General features: G+C 52.8%; 1 protein-coding gene across 1 annotated transcript in view; it reads right to left on the bottom strand.

Annotated features, from left to right (window-relative positions):
* Positions 1-19267, bottom strand: part of LOC142258751 (uncharacterized) — a 152954-nt gene that overhangs the window by 79679 nt on the left and 54008 nt on the right. The window contains 1 exon segment of the mRNA XM_075331359.1: positions 15437-15456. Coding sequence (XP_075187474.1) covers positions 15437-15456 — 20 coding nt within the window.

Below are 19267 nucleotides of genomic sequence, written 5' to 3' on the forward strand. Positions count from 1 at the left end.
GCACAATTTTGCAATGTATTAACAGAAGCACAGATAATAATAAATTTTATTTCTATAGCGCCAACATATTCCACAGCGCTTTACAATTCACAGACAATATGAGAATACAAAATAACAAAATTAAGATACCAGGAGGAGTGAGGGCCCTGCTCGTAAGCTTACATTCTATGAGGAAATAGGGGAGACACAAAAGGTGAATAGGGGGAGAAAAGCTTGTCATATATGGTCCAACCATCGATCACGTGAAGTAATTATCACCCTCTACTCCTCTTTGGTTAGACCTCATCTGCAATTCTGAGCACCACGTCTTAAAAAAAGACATCAACAAATTGGAGCAAATTCACAGAAGAGCAGCCAGAATGGTGACCGGTCTATAAACTGTCCGATGAGGAATGGTTACAGGATTTGGGAATGTTTAGCTTGAAAAAAAGAAAACGGAGAGGAATCTTAATAGCCGTCTGCAAATATCTCAAAGGCTGTCGAACTAGGGTTGACAAGGAAAGAATAGACGCAATGGAATGAAACTGATTGGGAAGCGTCACAGATTAGATTTTGGAATATAAACCTTTTGACAGTGAGGGTGATCAATGACTGGAACTACAAGAGGTAATGAGTTCCCCTTCAAGGGAAGACGTAAAAAGGAGACTGGACAGACACCTGTGTGGGATGATATAGTGAATCTTGCTTTGAGCAGGGAGTTGAACCTGATGACCCTTGAGGTCCCGTCCAACTATAACATTCTATGATTCTACTGCAGATAATCTACAGATACAGTAGAATAAATCCCAATTGGCATGATAACATGGTTTTTAGCCAAGTGTGTCCATTTTAAAAACGCCCCTTGGGACCTGGTCCTTTAGCCCACTAGGAATTAGCTTTCTCATAGAGAGCAGGATAAATCCCAGTTGGCAGAAGGACCTGGTCCTTTTTTCTCCATTACGAGTTGTATTAAAACACTCATTAGGACCAGGTTCTTTAGCCCACTAGGAATTAGCTTTCTTATGTAGAGCAGGCTAAATCCCAGTGGGCAGAAGGACCTGGTCCTTTTTTCCCACTAAAAGTCGTATTAAAACACTCATTAGGACCTGGTCCTTTAGCCCACTAGGAATTAGCTTTCTCATACAGAGCAGCCTAAATCCCAGTGGGCAGAAGGACCCGGTCCTTTTTCCCCACTAAAAATCGTATTACAACACTCATTAGGACCTGGTCCTTTAGCCCACTAGGAATTAGCTTTCTCATAGAGAGTAGGCTAAATCCCAGTAGGCAGAAGGACCTGGTCCTTTTTTCCCACTAAAAATCGTATTAAAACACTCATTAGGACCTGGTCCTTTAGCCCACTAGGAATTAGCTTTCTCATAAAGAGCAGGCTAAATCCCAGTGGCTAGAAGGACCTGGTCCTTTTTCCCCACTAAAAATCGTATTAAAACACTCATTAGGACTTGGTCCTTTAGCCCACTAGGAATTAGCTTTCTCTTAGAGAGCAGGCTAAATCCCAGTGGGCAGAAGGACCTGGTCCTTTTTTCCCACTAAAAATCGTATTAAAACACTCATTAGGACCTGGTCCTTTAGCCCACTAGGAATTAGCTTTCTCATAGAGAGCAGGCTAAATCCCAGTGGGCAGAAGGACCTGGTCCTTTTTTCCCACTAAAAATCGTATTAAAATACTCATTAGGACCTGGTCCTTTAGCCCACTAGGAATTAGCTTTCTCATAGAGAGCAGGCTAAATCCCAGTGGGCAGAAGGACCTGGTCCTTTTTTCCCACTAAAAATCGTATTAAAACACTCATTAGGACCTGGTCCTTTAGCCCACTAGGAATTAGCTTTCTCATAGAGAGCAGGCTAAATCCCAGTGGGCAGAAGGACCTGGTCCTTTTTTCCCACTAAAAATCGTATTAAAACACTCATTAGGACCTGGTCCTTTAGCCCACTAGGAATTAGCTTTCTCATAAAGAGCAGGCTAAATCCCAGTGGCTAGAAGGACCTGGTCCTTTTTCCCCACTAAAAATCGTATTAAAACACTCATTAGGACTTGGTCCTTTAGCCCACTAGGAATTAGCTTTCTCATAGAGAGCAGGCTAAATCCCAGTGGGCAGAAGGACCTGGTCCTTTTTTCCCACTAAAAATCGTATTAAAACACTCATTAGGACCTGGTCCTTTAGCCCACTAGGAATTAGCTTTCTCATAGAGAGCAGGCTAAATCCCAGTGGGCAGAAGGACCTGGTCCTTTTTTCCCACTAAAAATCGTATTAAAATACTCATTAGGACCTGTTCCTTTAGCCCACTAGGAATTAGCTTTCTCATAGAGAGCAGGCTAAATCCCAGTGGGCAGAAGGACCTGGTCCTTTTTTCCCACTAAAAATCGTATTAAAACACTCATTAGGACCTGGTCCTTTAGCCCACTAGGAATTAGCTTTCTCATAGAGAGCAGGCTAAATCCCAGTGGGCAGAAGGACCTGGTCCCTCTGCCCACTGGGAAATAGCCGGCTCTGGATAGAGAAAGCTAAATCCCAGTGGAAGGAGGGACCTGGTCCTTTAGCCCACTGGGATTTAGCTTTCTCTCTATAGAGTCGGCTATTTCCCAGTGGGCAGAGGGACCAGGTCCTTCTAGCCACTGGGATTTAGCCACGACCCTAGATATATGGCTGCTCTGTGCTTCCAGGACCTGTGATGATGTCACATGGAGGGGAGGAGTCAGGGGGTCACATGGTCATCTCCTCAGTGTATGCAGGGCTCTGCTGTGCTGGGTGTCATGGTGCTGGGTGAGGGGAGGTTATGTCAGGGGGTCACAGTGAGGTAATGGAGGCTGTATGTAGACAGGACACATCCTGGAAGCCGTGGACGGACATGGAGCAGATATCCTGGAAATCCAGGGATGAGCAGTGAAGGCTGAGGGGGCAGTGGCCACAGCTGTTTCTAGATTGTTCCAGAACTATTTCCCCCGGCCACAGTAAGCGAGGGTCACTGAGCTTGTGAGGGGCAGTAAAGTCTGAAAGGGGAGGTAAGGGCATAGTATAAGCACAATATCATAGTTTGGAGTTTTCCTTACAAGTTTCCCATTGTTTTTTCTTTGTTTTTCTACTTTTATCTGTGCTGTTCATCCCCATTTAAGAGCGGCTCCATGGACAATGCTACCAGGTGTGTGTCTTGTCAGATGTATGCCTGCCTTGAGCAGCCGTTGGAGGGTGAATATGTCTGCTCTCGATGTCAGCGTGTTACATATTTGGAAGCCCAGGTAACTGATCTAAATATGCAGCTCACAACACTCAGGAGCATTGCAAACCTGGAGAGGAGTTTAGAGCTCACTGAGCGGCTCTGGCTGGGGCCAGTGCTATGGAGGAGGCTGGAGGTGGGGAAGGTCAGGACCCAGAGGTAGGTAGCTGGGTAACAGAAGAATAGGTAGAGGGAAAAATGTCAGGGAGCCCAGTCCGGATCTGGCACAACCTAGTAAATATGCCTGTGTGGCTGATATTAGGAATGAAGGCCAGGACTAGGATCACTACAGCAGGATGTTGCTCCTAGCAACCAGGAAAATGGCTGCTGTAGGAAGGAGGGAAATAGAAGTGCAGCAAAGGCCAGACAGATGTTGGTGGTCGGGGACTCTATAATTATGCGGACAGACAGGGTCATCTGTCACTGAGACCATGAATGCCAAACAGTGAATTGTCTGCCGGGTGCTCGGGTTCGTCATATTGCGGATCGAGTAGACAGATTGCTGGGTGGGGCTGGGGAAAACTCAGCGATCATAGTTCATATTGGTACTAATGACAAAGTTAGAGACAGGTGGAAGGTCCTTAATGATTACAAAGAACCAGGAGAGAAGCTGAAGTCCAGGACCTCCAAGGTGGTGTTTTCAGAAATACTAACGGTGCCACGAGCGTCACTAGAAAGACAACGGGAGCTTAGGGATATAGATACGTGGCTTAGAAATTGGTGCAGGAAGGAAGGGTTCGCGTTCATGGAGAACTGGGCCGACTTCTCAGTCAGCTACAGGTTCTACAGTAGGGATGGGCTGCACCTCAATGGGGAGGATGCAGAAGTGCTGGGGGAGAAAATGGTCAGATGGATGGAGGAGCTTTTAAACTAGGATCTGGGGGAGAGAGGGTAGTGGAGCAAATAAGGGGATAGATAGAGCAGATAGAGTGAGACAGTAAGGGTCAATGAAGGATTGGGGGGGTCTGGGACATGCAAAGAAAGTAGGGAGGTTAGGGATAAGGAATGTCTTAATAGTATTAAATGTCTACTGGCAAATGCAAGAAGTCTTGCAAACAAAATGAATGAATTGGAGACTCTTATGTCATCCATGGATTATGATATGGTGGGCATTGTTAAAGAATGAAGCCGGCGTCACACGGTACGATCTATCGCGTGATCGCACGAGCGATCGTACCCGCCCCTGTCGTTTGTGCGTCACGGGCAATTAGTTGCCCGTGGCGCACAAAATCGTTAACCCCCTGCCACACGCACTTACCTCCCGGACAACGTCGCTGTGGGCGGCGAACATCCTCTTCCTGAAGGGGGAGGGACGTTCGGCGTCACAGCGACGTCACACAGCGGCCGGCCAATAGAAGCGGAGGGGCGGAGATGAGCGGGACGTAACATCCCGCCCACCTCCTTCCTTCCACATTTCCGGCGGGACGCAGGTAAGCTGTCTTCGTCGTTCCCAGGTTGTCACACGGAGCGACGTGTGCTGCCTCGGGAACGATGAACAACCGGAGCACAGAAGGAGGATCGACATTTTGAAAATGAGCGACGTGTCGAACAACGATAAGGTGAGTATTTTTGCTTGTTCACAGTCGCTCGTAGCTGTCACGCTACGATATATCAAACGATGCTGGATATGCGTCAAAAACTCCGTTACCCCGCCGACATATCGCCCGATATATCGTACCATGTGACACCAGCTTGAATCTGGTTTACAAGATCAGATTATGATTATTATTATTACTAATATTATTTGCTACACCTAACATAGAATAACATCTAGACAGATGTGAAGGCCATAGTGTAACCAATTATTATGTACCGTATTTTTCGCTTTATAAGACGCACCGGAATATAAGACGCACCCCAAACTTAGACATAAAAAATGGTAAAAAAAAGAAAAAATGGGGTCCGTCTTATGCTCCGGTGTTCTCTTACCGGAGGGGGGCAGCAGTGGTGGTGAAGCGGGGTCACAGGAGGCACAGGTTGTGCTGGCAGGCGCGGCGGGTCAGTGGCAGCGGGGTCCGTGGTTGCAGGTGCCGTGGCGTCTGTGGTTGCAGGCGCGGTGGCGTCCGCGGTGGCAGGAGCCATGGGGTCCGTGGTGGCGGGTGAGCCGTGCAGCAGGCCAGTGCAGTGAGTGTCCGCGGTCCCGGTTCAGTGGTGGCAGCGGCGGCGGCTCAGTGGTGGGAGCAGCGGCGACGGCTCAGTGGTGGCAGCGGCAGGGACTGCTCAGTGGTGGAGTGTGTCCGTGGTCCCAGCTCAGTGGTGGCAGCGACGGCTCAGTGGTGGAGTGTGTCCGCGGTCCCGGCTCAGTGGTGGCAGCGGCTCAGTGGTGGCAGCAGCAGGGACTGCTCAGTGGTGGAGTGTGTCCGCGGTCCCGGCTCAGTGGTGGGAGCGGCGGCGACGGCTCAGTGGTGGGAGCGGCAGGGAGTGCTCAGTGGTGGAGTGTGTCCGCGGTCCCGATTCAAGTAATGGCGCCCGGAGCGACGCATGCGCAGATGGAGCTCTCATCCAAGGGCTCCATCTGCGCACGCGCTGAGTCCCGGAGCAGCTCGTGCGCAGATGGAGCTCTCATCCAAGAGCTCCACCGGCGCCATCATTTGAAAGTGGGACCGCGGACAACTGGTAACATGCTGCACAGCCGCCCGCACCGCATGCACAGAGTGGCAGCCAGCAGGCTGCCCGCCCACCCTGCGTACAAGCCGCCGGGTACCTGTGCTTGCGTGCGGTGGCAGCCGGGTACCCATGGCTGTGTGCGGGCGGCAGCTGGGTGACTGTGTGAGGGCGGCAGCCGGGTGCCTGTGTGAAAGCGGCATCCAACTGCCGCTTGCACACAGCACCCGACTGCCGCCCGCACACAGCCATGGGTACCCGGCTGCCACCGCATGCAAGCACGGGTACCCGGCTGCCGACCCCACACAGCACCCGCTGCCGCCGGCACACAGCCACGGGTACCCGGCTGCCACCGCACGCAAGCACAGGTACCCGGCCGCTTGCATGCAGCCACAGGCACCCGGCCGCCCGATCGCCTCAGACAGGACCCCTCCCTCCCGGTACCGCTTTATAAGACGCACCCCCCATTTTCCTCCCAAATTTTTGGGAGGAAACGTGCGTCTTATAAAGCGAAAAATACGGTAATAGTGTTGAGATTGACCAATGAATGTTGGGGTATATTGACTTATATGTTAGAGCTTTTCAATAAATGACCCCCTGGGCACTGGCTCAGATGGGGAACCACATGACTGTCACCTGTCATTGCTGACTTCTTCCCGCCGGCGAAGCATTCATTTTGCACGTGGCTTGGCTGATTGCCATAACAGTTTGTGGTGGTGAATTGTGGCCTCACAACATCGCCCCCCCCCCCCCCCCCCACGGGAACAGGACTGGATGTAGGGCAAACCGTGGTAAGTAACACTTTGTGTTACTGACTGCCTCCTGTGCTGTCCTTGTCGTTTGGGGTGTGCCATGTAGGCATCCTGCTGCCTAGTACCCAATGAGTGTTGCTTTATATGTGCTATTGTCTGTAGGCGTATGAGTCTGTGAGTGTCTGTAATAAGTGTGGCGCCCCTGAGTTGTCAGGTGCCACAGGGTATTGCATCCAGTAACAGGTGCAGTACTAACCTCGGATTCCTGGAAGACCAATGCCGGTAAAAACCAAACAACACCAACCAAACACACAAAACCATGCCCTTGTCCCCAGACTGGGTAATAAGCTAGAGACGGACCTGATGGATAGCCACCTTGTAGCTGGGGCTCGTCCAAACCTGCTAGTCAGAAACAAGGGAAAGGGGAGGGGCTAGAGTGTGCAGTAGGCAGTTGACAGTAGGTCTGAGGATAACATGCAGACAGACAGCAAGTGTGGAGTGACTGATTGGGCAAAAAGGAGTACGGTCGCTGGGAGAGTACAGGGAGTACTTACAGGACCAGGCACCGGTGGGGTGCAGAGCCCTAGTTCAGAAAGACGCTTCAAGCTCATCTAATAAATATCCCCGGTGAGGGAACCATCACGGTTCCTCACCAACGTTAGTATCCGGAGCACAGCAGCAAACAGGGAACCAAGGGAGCTGAGGCGGAGGCCCAACTCATGAGTGATTAAATCTGCCTGCTATACGGGCCAAGACTGAGAGACCAGGAGGGGAGCCCCAGAACACTTCAGGCTACAGGGACCCACCAACTACAGACGGGTGCAAGGAAGTACAGCTCACCAGGTCACAAAACCGGCACTGGGACAAAAGGAATCCTGAGGCCCAGTTTGGTGCCGACCAGCACCAGTCGGGCTGCAGCTCATAGAACCCGTGAGTAAAAGACAAGTTAAACCACAGCTCTTGTGTGGCCTGAGTTCTTCTCTTACCTGTTTCACCTGTGGCCCTCATACTACACTCCCATCATTGTCCCCTGGGGCTCAGCCCTACTTGCAGAGGGCCATTACATCTAAGCTGCTAAATACCACCAGCCCCAGCAATGAGAGACTGCAGCGGCGACTTTCCTCACCTAGCCGCATACTGCAAGTGGCATCACAAAAAAACATTCTTTTATCTTCATTTTAAACCCCTTTTTAATCAACCCCCAGGGTCACGGAACCAGGCATTGGCCAGACTCGTGACATATCCCTGTAATACTGGGCCCGGGACCAAGTACCCCATAGCCCTGTGGTGGGTCATAAGCTTCTTACGAGGGAGGCTGAGAATAGTGGCCTAGTATAGAGGGGTCCAACCGTGAGGAAGTTAGGGCCCCTGCGATACCGCGAGCTGACCCATGTGAGGCGCCTCCGGCCAGGGACTGTTACCTGTTTGTTTTTGTCTATACCTAGGGACACCCGCCGAGATTGATGAGTATAGCAGTTGAAACTGAGGGTCTGAAACTCTAACATTCATGTGTAAAGACCTACCCGTACCCTGGCACGTGTTTGAAGGATTTGATAGACCAGGTCTGTCGCTCTTTGAGCTTGATAGACTAAGTCAGAGGAGATTGAGGTGAGTATAAGATCTAAATACCCATCACTGTAGGCAGGGAGCGGTCGTACACCATTTGAGGCTTCCGTTCAGAAGGGACGGAGCTGCTGGGTATGAGCCAGGGACTTTGTGGTTTCTGTGTGTGGTAACCTTATAACTTTGTGTGATTGTAAAAACATTGCAATGAGTGTACTTGAAGACTGATTGTGAAGCGATGGCCGAGAGGACCACCGCAGTGCAGAGTAGGTTACAGTACACAAGACGAGGTGCGAACAACAAGGGTGTATTTATTAACAGGCGGGGAAAGATGTGGAGAAGACAGGTTCAGGCACGGGGTATACAGTGGCAAAACGTGATTTAACAACACTTTTGTATTCTCTAGCTGGTCCGCTCAATAGCACGGTGCTCCAACTATTACAGGTTCAAGAAACACAAAAAACAGTCAGGTACAATGCTACTCTGCACGTAACCTCTCTGGCCTCTGCTAAACGGGCCACACGGATGCCGTGTTCTACCTACTGAAGCCTACTTTAGCCCCTAGTATGTGCACAATATTCAACTCACAGTGATGCTGGGGACGTGGATCCAGTCCCGGGGGCCCCCCAACAACAGTCTCATCTGAAGGTGCGCACTTCTCCTGGGCCGGGTTAAGGAGATCAAAATCTTCTTGCTTCAGATTCCTCGCTTGTTCCCTGTTATCTGCAAGTCTCTCTCTCTCTCTCGATTCAGAAGAAAAGCTCCAATCCTCCGAGACACACCGGCTGTGTGTTCCTTCACACGCTTCTAAAATCAAAACAGAAACTCACTTCTCTTACACTCAGGCTGTCCATTAGCACACTTTCTGCAGGGGGAGCAGAACATTCCATTACCCCTCAACACGGGGAGGTTTCTGTCTCTTAAAGTGGCAGCGTGTTTCTTATTGTCCATAGCAGTAGCACCCCCCAATATGCCTCCCCACTTAATGATGGTCGTCCTCGGCCATCACAGCTTCGAGCCCACTGTGTTTTGAAGGAAGGTTCAAACCTGTAGAGGAGACAACAATGGCAGTACAGCAGACCTAGTACATTGTTCAACATATCGGATTGGTGGAACCCCTGCAGTAGACCTCTGAGATCTTCTAAGATCTTGACTATCAGGCCCCTCTTGACTAGCTTCCGGAGGAACACTTGCTGTGGGAGCTGCAGTGGAATCTTGGCTGGTCTCTTCTTCCCGTGGCAGTAGTGGCTCATCCATGGGATCTCCGTTTCCGGAAGGCTGAGGATCCGCCCCTGCATCGGGGACTGTCCACTAGTCATCATCGACTTCACACACAGATGACGTAGGTTCAGGGAGTGGGGCAGAGACTGCAGGAGATCTTGGCGTAGAAAGAGCTTCAGACCGGCATGGTCGCAACATATTTCTGTGTAGTACTCTAGGGCCAGACGCTCCATTCTCAATTTGCACCTTGTAGACCGGGCCGTCAGCATACACCCGTTCGATTACTCTGTAGGGTTGAACTTCCCATCTTTCACTCAGTTTACCCTTGGGGCGTTTCTCTCTGACTAACACTCGATCTCCAGGTTGAAGCGGTATCTCTTGAATCGGTTTAGGGCTCATATTGTCACGGCCGGGCGGTCGGGCAGACCCAGGAGGTGGATCCACTGGACCGAACTCTCTGAGATGGTGGTAGGGAGTCCGGCAGCTGAAGCACTGATGGGCAGTAGAACAGTCCGTGCAAATGAAGGCAGCGGAGGAGTCCCAGGGACCACGGAGTCACAGAAGGTGGTCTTGGTGACGTAGCTCAGGTTCGGAGGCCGAGGTGATATCAGGCGGGGTCCGGAACCTCTGGAGCAAGATGACGGGTCACCGCAGGGATCCGGGATGGTACGGACTGTCAGATGGCAGACGGACAGCGTGCGGGGATCAGGACACGGCAGACTGGATGGCGAGGCAGGTACGGCTCTACAAAGACAGATAGGTGAGTACAGGCACATAAACACCAAGAGACCTGACTCCTAGCTCAGGGAACACGAAGATCAGGCCCCGCCCCCTTGGACAATGACCCCCTATATACCCTGTACCTGTGCAACCTCATTTCCTGTTAATGGACGCTGGCCCTTTAAGAAAGGGTCAGTGACCGCGCGCGCGCCCTAATGCGCATGCGCGCCGCCCGGGTGCCAGAAGCCAGGGAAGGAGGCTGCGAGGAGGACGCAGGGGAGCCGGCCAGGTCCAGGGAAGCTGTCGGGCGCCGGGATCGGGGGCCCGGAGCCCTGGGACGGACGGAATCCGGTGACTGGGAAGCGGAGAGCGTGGCAGGTGAGCCGGGGAACGGGGGTGAGGACCCGGGGAGCGTGACAGTACCCCCCCCCCCACGCCCCCCTCCCCGCAACCGGGACATGAAGGCACGGATAAGAGGAGTGCCCACGTTCTCCCTGGGCTCCCAGGACCTATCCTCAGGACCATACCCTTCCCAGTCCACCAGGAAGAACTGTCGACCTCGTACGGTCTTCATGGCCACGATATCCCTTACCGCATAGATGTCGTCATCGGCAATAGGTGGAGGAGCCGGACTGGCAGCAGCGGAGAAGGGACCAAGGACAACCGGCTTGAGCAGGGAGACGTGGAATGAGTTGGGTATCCTCATCGTGGCCGGGAGCTGTAGCTTGTAGGAGACCTCATTGATCTTGTTGAGGACTTTAAACGGCCCGATGTAGCGAGGACCCAGCTTGTAGGATGGTATCTTCAGGCGGACGTACTGGGAAGCAAGCCAGACGAGATCTCCAGGAGAGAAACACGGAGGATCCAGACGTCTCTTGTCAGCGTGTTTCTTCATCCGCTGGGAAGCGCGCCCAAGGGACGCCTTGACAGAGTCCCAAATGGTAGCAAAGTCACGAACTGCAGTATCAGCAGCCGGGACATCCGATGAAGGGGATATAGGCAATGGGACGGCGGGCTGGAGTCCGTAAACAACATGGAAGGGAGATTCGGAGGATGACTCACTGACGTGGTGGTTATGGGAGAATTCAGCCCAAGGCAGAAGCGAGGACCAGTCGTCGTGATGGGCGTTGACATAGTGACGTAGGTATGAGGTCACGATTTGATTGACCCTCTCCACTTGGCCGTTAGACTGAGGATGGTAAGAAGAAGAAAAGTCCAGAGTCACTCCCAGATGTTTGCATAGAGCCCTCCAGAAGCGGGAGGTGAACTGAGTTCCTCTGTCGGACACTATGTGGGATGGAAAGCCATGCAAGCGGAAGATGTGATGTATATAGGCTTCCGCGAGTTCCGGAGCAGAGGGCAGTCCGGCCATAGGAACGAAGTGGGCCATTTTGGAGAATCGATCAACCACGACCCATATGACTGTGTGCCCGGAGGATAACGGCAAGTCCGTAATAAAGTCCATTGCTATGTGTTGCCACGGGACTGAGGGTATCGGTAAAGGCAGAAGACGGCCATGGGGCAAGTGTTTGGGCGTCTTGTTCCTGGCACAGGAGGAGCAGGCAGAGACAAAAGCAGCGACGTCCGTGCGAAGGGATGGCCACCAGTAATGGCGTACAATCGCACCCCATGTTCTCTTCTGACCAGCATGCCCGGCTGTTTTTGAGGCATGACCCCAGTGTAACACTTTTTGCCTGTCGGTATCGGAGACATAGGTCTTCCCGGGCGGTATCTGGGCTAGGGTGACAGGGGCCACCGGAATGATGTTGCTAGGACAGATGATGGGTTGGGTAGTCTCTTCCTCCTGCTCCATGGGCATGAAAGACCTGGACAAGGCATCAGCGCGTACATTCTTGTCCGCGGGTCGGAAGTGAAGCTGAAAGTCGAACCTGGCAAAGAATAAGGACCACCTGGCTTGCCGTGGGTTCAGTCGCTGAGCGGACCGCAGGTATTCTAGGTTCTTGTGGTCCGTGTAGATGATCACGGGATACACTGCACCTTCCAGGAGGTAGCGCCATTCCTCCAGTGCCAGTTTGACTGCCAAGAGCTCTCGGTCCCCGATGGTATAGTTGCGTTCAGGCGCTGAAAAGCCCTTGGAGAAGAATCCGCAAGTCACCATCTTCCCGGAGGAGGACTTCTGCATGAGCACTGCTCCGGCTCCTGAGGAGGAGGCATCCACCTCCAAGGTGAACTGGCGGTTTAGCTCCGGACGGTGAAGTACAGGCGAGGAAGCAAAAGCCCGCTTCAAAGAGCCAAACGCGGCGTCGGCCGCAGGCGACCAGTCCTTTGGATTTGCCTCTTTCTTAGTCAAAGCGGAAAGTGGAGCAGTCAGAGCAGAGAAGTGAGGGACGAATTGGCGGTAGTAGTTGGCGAATCCCAGGAAGCGTTGGATTGCCTTCAGTCCAGAAGGGGGAGGCCAGTTGAGAATGGCGGAGACCTTCTTGGGATCCATCTGCAGTCCAGTCTCAGAGATGATGTACCCCAGAAAGGGGAGAGAAGACTGCTCAAAGACACACTTCTCATACTTTGCGTACAGACGGTTCTCTCTTAGTCGTCGTAGAACCAGCTGTACGTGCTCTCTGTGGGTTGGGAGGTCCGGAGAGAAGACAAGGATGTCATCTAGATATACTACCACACAGGTGTAGAGGAGGTCTCGGAACACGTCGTTCACCAGTTCTTGGAAGACGGCAGGAGCGTTACACAGGCCGAAGGGCATCACGCAGTACTCATAATGTCCATCGCGCGTATTAAACGCGGTCTTCCATTCGTCACCAGAGCGGATGCGCACCAGATTGTAAGCACCCCGAAGATCCAGCTTGGTGAACAGACGGGCTCCTCTAAGCCGGTCAAACAATTCGGGGATGAGCGGCAGAGGGTACTTGTTCTTAACAGTGATCTGATTCAGACCCCGGTAGTCGATGCAGGGACGTAAATCGCCCTCTTTTTTCTTGACAAAGAAGAAACCTGCTCCAGCAGGAGAGGAGGATCTCCGAATGAATCCCCTAGCCAGGCTCTCTGAGATGTAAGTAGACATAGCCCTTGTTTCGGCTGGAGACAAAGGATATATCCGTCCTCGTGGTGGCGTTGTTCCAGGGAGCAGGTCGATGGCACAATCGTAGGGGCGATGTGGCGGCAGTACCTCGGATTCTTTTTTATCAAAGACATCAGCAAAGGACCAATAAGCCGAGGGCAGCCCCGGTAGGTTCTCAGGAACCGGAGGTCGTCGGATGGGTTGTGTGGATTTTAGGCATCTCTCATGACACGAAGCACCCCAGCGGGTGATTTCGCCAGTGCCCCAGCTGACTGATGGTTCGTGAGTCCGTAACCATGGAAGGCCCAGCAGGACCTGATGGGACATGTGCGGAAGGACGTAGAAGACGATGTTCTCGGTGTGAAGAGCACCGATGCGCAGTTCAACCGGCCTGGTGGTCCAGGAGATGGTGTCAGAAAGGGGTCTCCCATCCACAGAGGCAATCACCAGGGGCTTGTTGAGTGGGATAACAGGCACCTGGTATTTGTCCACGGTGGCTTGCTGGATGAAATTGCCTGCTGCCCCGGAATCAAGATAGGCCTCAGCCGTGAACCGCGTCTCTCCAGTTGACACTTGCACAGTCCACATAACCGGGTCTGAGAGAGTCCCAGCACCTAGGGTGGCCTCTCCTACCAACCCTAGGCTTTGGAGTTTCCCGGCCTTTCCGGACAGGAACGGAGGAGGTGTGTGCCCTCACCGCAGTAAAGGCAGAGACCCTTGGCAAGCCGCTCTGCTCTACGCTGTGCAGACTGACGCACTCGGTCAATCTGCATGGGCTCGTGGACGGGACTCCCAGCTGTTGATGACTGAGGTACGGAGGGCTTCTGAGGAGGAGATGAATGCCGTAACGGGCGTCTCTCACGAGATAGCTCTTTGGAGCGCTCCTGAAAACGTATGTCCACACGAGTTGCTAGGGCAATCAGGGCATCTAGGGTGGAGGGCACGTCCCGACCCGCCAACTCATCCTTGATGCGACTCGAGAGTCCCTCCCAGAAGGCGGCTGTTAGGGCCTCATTATTCCACCCGAGTTCTGAAGCCAAAGTGCGAAAACGGATGGCGTATTGGCCCACCGTCAGTGTCCCTTGACGTAGGCGGAGGAGTGATGAAGCAGAGGCAGAGGCGCGTCCTGGCTCGTCAAAGGTACTGCGGAAGGCCTGTAGGAACTGTTGAAGATCCTTGGTCATGGGGTCCTCCTTCTCCCACAAGGGGTTCATCCACGCCAGCGCCTCGCCCTCTAGGTGGGACATTATAAAGGCGACCTTGGCTTGGTCGGAGGCGAACAGATGTGGCAGCTGCGTGAAGTGAAGGGAACATTGGTTTATGAAGCCCCTGCAGGTCTTGGGATCTCCAGCATACCGAGGAGGTGACGCCAAACGGAGTCGGGAAGCATCTGAAGAGGCTGCCACTGGTACGGGAGCCATGGCTTGCCTGGCGGGGGACCTGGGTGCCGCAGGCGTCATTGATGCTTGTAATGTGTACAGGCGGGTGTCCACGGAGGTCATGAATTGCAGCATGCGGGTCTGGACTTCACGCTGGCGTTGGAGTTCCTCTTGCAGGGCCATTAGTGCAGCAGCGGGATCCATGGCCTGATCTTACTGTCACGGCCGGGCGGTCGGGCAGACCCAGGAGGTGGATCCACTGGACCGAACTCTCTGAGATGGTGGTAGGGAGTCCGGCAGCTGAAGCACTGATGGGCAGTAGAACAGTCCGTGCAAATGAAGGCAGCGGAGGAGTCCCAGGGACCACGGAGTCACAGAAGGTGGTCTTGGTGACGTAGCTCAGGTTCGGAGGCCGAGGTGATATCAGGCGGGGTCCGGAACCTCTGGAGCAAGATGACGGGTCACCGCAGGGATCCGGGATGGTACGGACTGTCAGATGGCAGACGGACAGCGTGCGGGGATCAGGACACGGCAGACTGGATGGCGAGGCAGGTACGGCTCTACAAAGACAGATAGGTGAGTACAGGCACATAAACACCAAGAGACCTGACTCCTAGCTCAGGGAACACGAAGATCAGGCCCCGCCCCCTTGGACAATGACCCCCTATATACCCTGTACCTGTGCAACCTCATTTCCTGTTAATGGACGCTGGCCCTTTAAGAAAGGGTCAGTGACCGCGCGCGCGCCCTAATGCGCATGCGCGCCGCCCGGGTGCCAGAAGCCAGGGAAGGAGGCTGCGAGGAGGACGCAGGGGAGCCGGCCAGGTCCAGGGAAGCTGTCGGGCGCCGGGATCGGGGGCCCGGAGCCCTGGGACGGACGGAATCCGGTGACTGGGAAGCGGAGAGCGTGGCAGGTGAGCCGGGGAACGGGGGTGAGGACCCGGGGAGCGTGACACATATGTTCTTTCTTCTGTAGCTGTTGACAAGCCAACCGACATATCGTCTGTAATCGTTGTCGATGTTCTTTCACCCACGAAGTGACAGTTCGTTCCATGAAATCCTCTGGCTGCTCCAAATTCAGCTCGATGATTTCTCGCCCAACTCTTCCAAACAGCAGTAGATATGGGGTGTAACCTGTAGTGGAGTGAACTCGGTTATTGTAGGCCCAGACCAGTTCTGCCAGGTAATCCGGCCAACATGCCTTCTTATCTTCCTCTAATGTTCTCAGCATTTGAAGTAGAGTTCGGTTGAAGCGTTCACATGCTCCATTGCCTTGGGGATGGTAAGGTGTAGTCCGGGATCGCTCGATGTCATACATACGACATAATTCCTCCATCACCTTGCCTTGAAAACATGCACCTTGATCGGAGTGGATCCGCTTCGGGCATCCATACACCCGGATGAAGTATTGGCAGATGGCCCGTGCCGCCAACTCGGCAGTCTGATCTCTAGTCGGGGTGACTACAGCGAACTTGGAGAAATGGTCGGTCATAACCAAACAGTATTGTTGTCCCCGAGTGGAGTGTCCCACGAGGAGATAATCAATCATCAACAGTTCTAGCGGTTCTTTGGTCTGTATGGTCTGAACGGGTGCCCTTTGTTCGGTGCTTTAAACGAGGTCGCATACTCGACATTGCCGGCAAACCTCTTCCACCACAGACTCCAACCTGGGGCAGTACACATACTGCTGTAACCATTGGTAGGTCTTTGCAGGTCCAAAGTGAGCGCCAAACTCGTGAGCTTCCTTAGCTGCCTCTTGAGCCATTTTTCCGGGGATGACCATCTGCCATCTTGCTTCTATATCTTTTGGCTGTTGTCTCTTACGATATAACACTGATCCTTGAATTTCCAGTCTATCCCACTGGTGTAAGACACTCTTCATCTCGGCGTCCAGGTTAGCCCTTTCTTGTTTGTCTGGCTTCTGCTTCTCAGTTATCCAGTGTTTCATCTGTTGCAGCCCTTCGTCTGCATCTTGAGCACGTCCCCATTCTTCATTGGTTCTCCCCAGGGACCGGGGCAGTGTGCAAGACTGCCTACTCAACTGGGACGCAACCACCGAGGGCCCAAACTTGCTAAAGTCTGGCGTTTCTTCCTCTTCTAATCGTTCATCGAGATCCCCCACTGGGGTCTCCACCGTCACTCTTGACAGCCCATCCGCATTTGCGTTTTCGGTAGCAGGGCGATAACACATGGTAAAGTCAAACTTTGCAAGGCGAGCCACCCACCGTTGTTCCAAGGCTCCCAATTTGGTATTCTCAAGGTGGGCCAGAGGATTATTGTCTGTCTGGACCTGGATCTTGGTTCCTGTCAGGAAGCCAGCAAATTTCTCTGTCATGGCCCACAATAGGGCCAGGAGCTCTAGTCGAAAGGAGCTGTAATTGTGTGGGTTTCTTTCGCTGTCCCGCAGGGACCTACTGGCATAGCCAATGACTCTCTCATGTCCATTTTGCATCTGAGACAATACGGCACCGAGTCCATGAAGGCTACCATCTGTGTACAGCAGGAATGGTCGGTCGAAGTCCGCATAGGCCAGGATCGGGGCTGAAGTAAGGGAATTCTTCATAGCCTGAAAAGCCTCATCTTGTCTATGAGCCCAAGAGATGCCCTGGTTCTTCGACACTCCGGCGGTTCCCCTCAGCAGCTTGTTCAAAGGACCCGCCACCTTTGCGAAGTCTTTGACGAACCGGCGGTAATACCCGGCGAGTCCAAGAAATGCCTTGAGTTCCCTCACCGTTCGAGGGACTGGCCACTTCTGAATGGCCGCCACCTTTTCTGCGGAGGGTAGGACTCCATCTTGTGACACTGTGTGGCCCAGGTACTCGATCTCTCTCTTGAAGAGGTGGCATTTTTTGGGCTTCACCTTCAGGTTATGAGCCTGCAGTCTCCCGAGTACCTGTCCAAGCCGGTCAAGGTGTTCTTTGAACGTGGCCGAGAACATGATGATGTCATCCAGATAGATCAGGGTCGCTTCAAAATTTTGGTCTCCCAAGCACTTTTCCATCAGCCGTTGAAACGTGCCCGGAGCATTGGAGAGTCCGAAGGGCATCCGGTTAAACTCAAACAATCCCATCGGGAGGATGAACGCGGTCTTGGCTTTGTCTTTTTCCGCCACAGGTACTTGCCAGTACCCGCTTGCTAGATCCAAGGTGGAGAAGTACTTGGCCTTCCCCAAGGCCGTCAAGGATTCTTCGATTCGTGGTAATGGGTACGAGTCACGAACGGTACAAGCGTTGAGTTTTCTGTAGTCTACACAGAACCGGATGGTTCCATCCTTTTTCTTGACGAGTACCACTGGGGCCGCCCAAGGGCTCTGGCTGCCCTGCACTATTCCTGAATCCAGCATCTGCTTCAGTAACGTCTTTACCTCTTGGTACATCTTGGGAGGGATCTGTCGGTACCGTTCTCGAATCGGACGAGCTTCCCCGGTCGGTATCTCATGTATGATGGCTTCAGTGCAGCCGAAATCTTCAGCGTGGCGAGCGAATGCGGCCTAGTTCTCCCACAGCATAGCTTCTACTGCTTGCACACGCTCAGGGCCCAGCGAATTCACATCCACTTCCATCTGATCGAGGATGGCCTTTCCACTCCACTCTGGGGATGGCATCTCTTTGGCCCTCGCAGAGACTGCTAGGGTCCACCCCACACCTTCTATCGGCGATAAGGATATCTCTTTATGACTCATTACCTCGCCTTTATGTACTGTGAGGCAGTGACAGGGGTAATATTTGAAGACCGCTATGTGTCCCCCAGAATGTGTCTGGAAACCCTCTGAGTTTGCTATAGCTATTACTGGGAGTATAGCACAAAGGGTAACAGGGAGACAGATCCCTCCTCCCAGTCCAGGTTTTGTAGCAATCCTCATGTCCGGCATTTTCGTTTAAATCATGCAGAGCACAGCAGGGTGTGTCTCAGTTGAGAGCCAGGCTTGGTGAAGCTAACACATGCTGTGTGAGCTGGGCTGGCTCTGTGTGGAGTGAACACAGGCCAAGAGTGTGAGCCTAGGAGAACCTTACACAGATCCCTGCGGTTAACAGGGTCCTAAGGTAACAAGACTTTTTGATGCAAAGAATTTGTCTATATGCACCGTCTGTGATCCGGAAGAGACTTTGACAGTGGGAAATTGGATCTATTTATGCTGCAACAATAAATAGACTGTTGGTGTGAACACGCTGCTGCCTCACTGCCTCACGTTTTTGCCCAAGCAACGCTGCTACCTCACATTATAGTGGAGAATGCGGGCATGGCAGCCTGGTTGCTAAGGGCAATGGCCTAAGAGGTACTTACCCGGGGGAAAAAAAAAAAGAAAAAAAAATTTTTTTTACTGACTGTTTGCGGTGGATCGGCGGGTCCACGAAGCTTACAGGCGTTGCAGCCTGGTTGCTAGGGGCAACAACCCAGTTTTCACATGTTTATGATCAAGCCTGCAAAGTTACAGTTTAACTTAGCAGCCACTATGGAGGATCTTGTAAAGCAGCTGGCCTAGTCTACTGCTCAACTACAGCAGGCTTTTGCACAAACCAGTGCACAACAGCAACAGGCTAATGCTCAGCAGCAACAGGCTAATGCTCAGCAGCAACAAACCAATGTCCAGCTCCAGCGGGCGTTAGTTCAGCAACAGGAGACAAACAGCTTGTTGACTAAGCAGCTTTCTGCTCTGCGAGAAGCGCTCCCGGCGGTAACTCCGGGTCATCCAGTCCTTCCTGCGGCCCAGGACAGAGTAAGGGCGGCACTTACGAAGATGAGTGCAGAGGATGACCCAGAAGCCTTTCTCTCCATGTTTGAGAGGA

This window comes from Anomaloglossus baeobatrachus (assembly GCF_048569485.1).
Source record: "Anomaloglossus baeobatrachus isolate aAnoBae1 chromosome 5 unlocalized genomic scaffold, aAnoBae1.hap1 SUPER_5_unloc_1, whole genome shotgun sequence".
In the NCBI taxonomy this organism is placed as follows: domain Eukaryota; kingdom Metazoa; phylum Chordata; class Amphibia; order Anura; family Aromobatidae; genus Anomaloglossus; species Anomaloglossus baeobatrachus.